This window comes from Hippocampus comes, unplaced genomic scaffold, assembly GCF_001891065.2.
Source record: "Hippocampus comes isolate QL1 unplaced genomic scaffold, H_comes_QL1_v1.1 scaffold174, whole genome shotgun sequence".
Classification (NCBI taxonomy): Eukaryota; Metazoa; Chordata; class Actinopteri; order Syngnathiformes; family Syngnathidae; genus Hippocampus; species Hippocampus comes.
Window position 1 is genome coordinate 1,527,568 of NW_017805983.1, and position 4,451 is coordinate 1,532,018.

At 37.5% G+C, this 4,451-nt stretch overlaps 1 protein-coding gene across 1 annotated transcript; it reads left to right on the top strand.

Moving 5' to 3' along the window:
• Positions 1-846: 846 nt before the first annotated feature.
• On the top strand, positions 847-3,228 carry LOC109528271 (WD repeat-containing protein 46-like). Its single transcript, XM_019890651.1, has 7 exons — positions 847-1,007; positions 1,226-1,375; positions 2,057-2,140; positions 2,235-2,347; positions 2,422-2,509; positions 2,668-2,729; positions 3,120-3,228. Exons 1-7 carry the CDS (start codon positions 951-953, stop codon positions 3,226-3,228), a joined length of 663 nt encoding a protein of 220 aa, XP_019746210.1. The 5' UTR covers positions 847-950.
• The last annotated feature ends 1,223 nt before the right edge of the window (positions 3,229-4,451 follow it).

Here is a 4,451-nt window from a genome sequence, read left to right on the forward strand (position 1 = left end):
CATTTTATTTCGTATTTTTAAATCATCTTTTTATTTTTGACTATCTGTAAATTTAGTTTCCTGCTCTTAATTGTGAATGCATACTTGATGGTTTTAAATGCTCCTGAAATTAAGTGCTGCTTGACGAGCCTATATTGTGTATGTATGTGACGTCACTGAAGGCCTAAGGTTGAAATGCACGGCCCGCCACTGGTTGTGCCTTTGTACAATCTGTGGGATCAGTTGCAATGCATATTTGTGAATGATAAAAGTAAATTGCACATTTGTCTAAGGAAATCTAAGGGGCTTCATGAAATGTTTTGTAAAAGATATGTTCATTAAATTTCAAAATTTTCCTAATGTTCTTGTGCTTCTTCAGACCTAAACAAAGGAAAGACATATTTTTTGGTTATTTATAGCAGAGTATTGTATTATTTTAATGGTCTGGCCCACTTGACATCTACAGAGGCCGTATGTGGCCCACAATGTGAAATGAGTTTGACACCCGTTTTATGCTTTACCTCACTGTAGAAGTACACATTATTATTAGTAGCAATAACTGTGCTAATAGCAGTAGTAAAATAGTAGTAGTAATAATATAACATTCCTGCGTGCCGAATTAAACTGCAGTTTACTCCTTTGCATTTGCTAATCAATATTTCACTGTAATGACAATGACGTTTTTACTAATATAATATGCACACAATAAACAAAAACATTTTGTGTTGTGCATGCAGAGTAGATAGTGCGTATTTGTTTTTCATTTAAATGATAATAATTGAATTATTTAATGTTTTACTTTATATGTAAAATTAGGTGACATGTTATTTAATCAATTAAACAACGGTTTGAGATTTCTTTTGTACGCATGTCGGAAACAATGGCCAATGGAGAGGGCGTCAATCCCGATTTGGTTTTCATCACGGAAGTGACGAAGTCGAGAAAAGGAAGAGCTAGAGTACACAACAAAGATGGCGGCGGCCGCTGAACAGGCAAAGAAAGGCCCACACGTGGGGAAAACGAAAAAGGTAATCCATTATACAGACAATAACACACGATTGCAGTCGTGTGAGTCGTTATCGGTTACTGCCGGCCTCGACAAAACGGAAAACACGATGACTTATAAAGAAGAGGCATCGAGTGACATTGAGCTACTTTATCAACGCGTGCTAACAGAGTTGTTCTCACTCGAGTTTTAAAATGCCCGCTGATAATCTTAGGAGTATGGATGTCTTCTTTCTGACAGCCTCCAGCTCGTTACTGGCACGAGAAGAAAGATGAAAGCGACGGTGGAATACAGGCTGTTGATTCACAGCAGCAGATGCCTCAAAAAACGTCAGCAAAGAAGAGGATGAAAAAAAACGACCATGGACAAGAAAAACGCTTTAAATCTGGGGTAAGACACATTTAATTTTTTAAGCAATTGAAGTTGGCTCAAGTGCTTCCTTTATGTTACAACCAGAGCAATTTTTTCACCAATATGCTCACCAAGCACCACCATCCTCATCAATACTACACCAGTACAGAAAAAAACATCTCCCAAAAAGACAATTAAATATTATTGGAAGCCACTGTAACATTATGCATGTTTTCAACATTAGCACTGGACTTAACTCTTCAAAATTAAATTGAATTAAAAACTTTTTCCTAAATTATGCCCTGAATAACATGTATTGCACTGGGTCTTCTGAATTGTAGGAATCTCATCTCAAGTTTAAATATCTGTATAAGGTAGAACAGAATAATGATAATAATAAAAAATTTTGGATGTAGAGTAACATTCACACAGTTATAGGTCTAACACAATGAGACAGTCCATATTTGTTTGACAGTGTCAGGTTTATCCTCACTTCACATAAAATGGAAAGAACAGTTTTTCAAGTTTGGTGCTCCTATCATTATTCTGACGTTTATGAAAAGCAAAGACATGACTGATGAGGAACAATTATTAATATACAGATACTCTCTGCAAAAAAAATAAAAATAATAATCCCTCAATGATCAATAACTAATCCAACCAAGGAATTTGTACACTGCACTTGAGGTTTGTCTGACCCAATTATTGGCACTCCCCCAGAAACAAGATGCTTTCCCAGGACCTGCTTCTATTCCCGAAGCCACGCTGCAGAAGTTTACAAGGAAAGGGAAAACGAAAGAGGAGGTCAGCAATTTCCGTTTGGTATTTAAATTGTGCTGCTGGCTAAAGCAGGGTTGTTTTTTTTTGTATTTTTTTGTTTTGTTTTGTTTTTTTTCAGGTCAGCAAGCACCACTTAAAGCTGAAAGAATCCATTGCTCGTTCAGATGAAGCCTCAGAAATGGCCCAAAAACAAGCTGCCCGGTTTGACCTTCTCCTCCCAGAAGAAGCAGGGTAAAATAATCATGGCTTGACGAGGTTGTCTGAAAATGTCACACTGTTGTAACTTTATTTATGAACTTCCTCAGGTTTCTAGAAGGAGACGAAAATGAGGACACATGTACTATCTCACAGCAAGATATCGCAGATGCTGTGGATATAACGTCTGGGACCAAGGTGAGCAATCTTGTCTATTAGTCTTGGCCAGTTGTTCACTCTTGTAATTAGGCAAGGGCCGATTACCGCTCTGATGGTTTATCGTGGTTGAAATAGGTACAGAAACAGATTTTATTATTACAGTTGACCCATTTTTTTTTTATCTACTTGGTCCTCAGTATTTTGACCTGAATCTGTCTCAATTTGGACCATACCAACTGGATTACAGCAAAACCGGACGGTCAGTAGCCCACTTTCTTCTCCCAACTTGAATTGTGTTTGTGTTACTGATTAAGAGTGTTAATTATCAAAGCAGTTTCTCAGAATAGTCCATTCAGATCAATATCATACATGTAATCAATGTCTTTACTTCAACTTCTTTTCTCATCTTTCAACGTTTCCAGTCAGAATGTACCGATTCAAGCAGTAAAACTAAATAAATAAATATGTCTGTTAAATTTAGATTGCAATATAGTGGATTAATCATTTTGGGGATAGTATGTATGAATAGTTTTATTTGGTGCTTAACTCATTCACTCCGAAAGACGTTTTTATATGTCTTTTCAGACTTGGTTTAGAATTGGCTGGTACTGAATAAGTTTTAATTGTTTGCGTCATTGTTTTGATTTAGTCACCTGCTGCTTGGTGGGAGGAGAGGGGCCATGTTGTGTGTTGACTGGCAATCCAAACAGTTGATGTGTGAAATAAATGTGATGGAGTCCATTCGTGTTGTTCGGTAAGCCTCAAAAGCACGCACGCACACGGACACACACACACACACACACACAGATTACGAAGAATATATGCCTTTGCGTATTGCTCAAGCATATTTCTGTGTATGTTTCTGCGTCATTTGTGATGTTGTATACTGCAACATCTATGATATTCTTTAGCCTCTCTATAATGTTTTGTGATTTGTCTTAGCATTGAGCTAGTAGGTGTTTGCAAGACGAAGCTATGTGTTTGCTTACATTCATGAAGTGTAACTGTCTTTATTTTGTGCTAGTTTTATTGCACTACTGTTGGGCTGGTAGTGTCTGTAAACAACTTGAAGCGAGCACTCGACTCTTTTTAAGAACTGTTGACTGTTTGTCCAATTTGACACCACACGCTCAGGCAAGAAGGCTGGCAAAATGGTCGCGAGTGTCATCACATCCTACCAGTTTTATGAGTAAAGAATGAATTAAGTTGCTATTGTTCAATTTATGATGCACTCAAAACAAGTGTGCACATTTCAGATGGCTTCACACTGAGACCATGTTTGCAGTGGCTCAGAAGAAGTGGCTGTTCATCTATGACTCAAATGGAATTGAACTTCACTGCATCCGCAAGTTCAACGATGTCCTTCGCATGCAGTTTCTGCCCTACCACTTTTTGTTGGCCACCGCTGTAAGTTTATAATTTGTTAAATGTTTGTGTCAGAAATATCAACACAATAACTACAATTTACACTATTAACTCTTTGGACACACATTTTAATTATGTCATCGTTAGCCCACGCAGTACCGGTGCCTTGACTTACAAGTAGTTAGCTTCGTTCCGTGACCACGCCTCCCCCTTTCTCTCTGTGATCTACAAGGATATGTTAAGTGTCCTGAAAGGCACTATATACATCTAATGTATTATTATTATTATTGTGTTAAATCACTCATGTCATATTGTCTCTCCCCATTGAAATGAACAGAAATGGCATCAATCTGTTCCAGCACCCCAAAAAAACACAAACAGATATTTTTCGTAACAATATTGTATACACATTGGAATGGGCATAGTAAGTGAACATTTTAGCCATCAAATAAAGCTGCCTTTGTCATTCTTGGTATTTGCCATTTGCCATAATTCACCCTAACAAATGTAATTATTCACCCTGAATGAGGACAAATGATGCTAGACATGATAGGAGGGAAGTAGCATGATAAAAACGTATCTGTCGTGTTTGCGACATATATCGCAAAAATCTCCC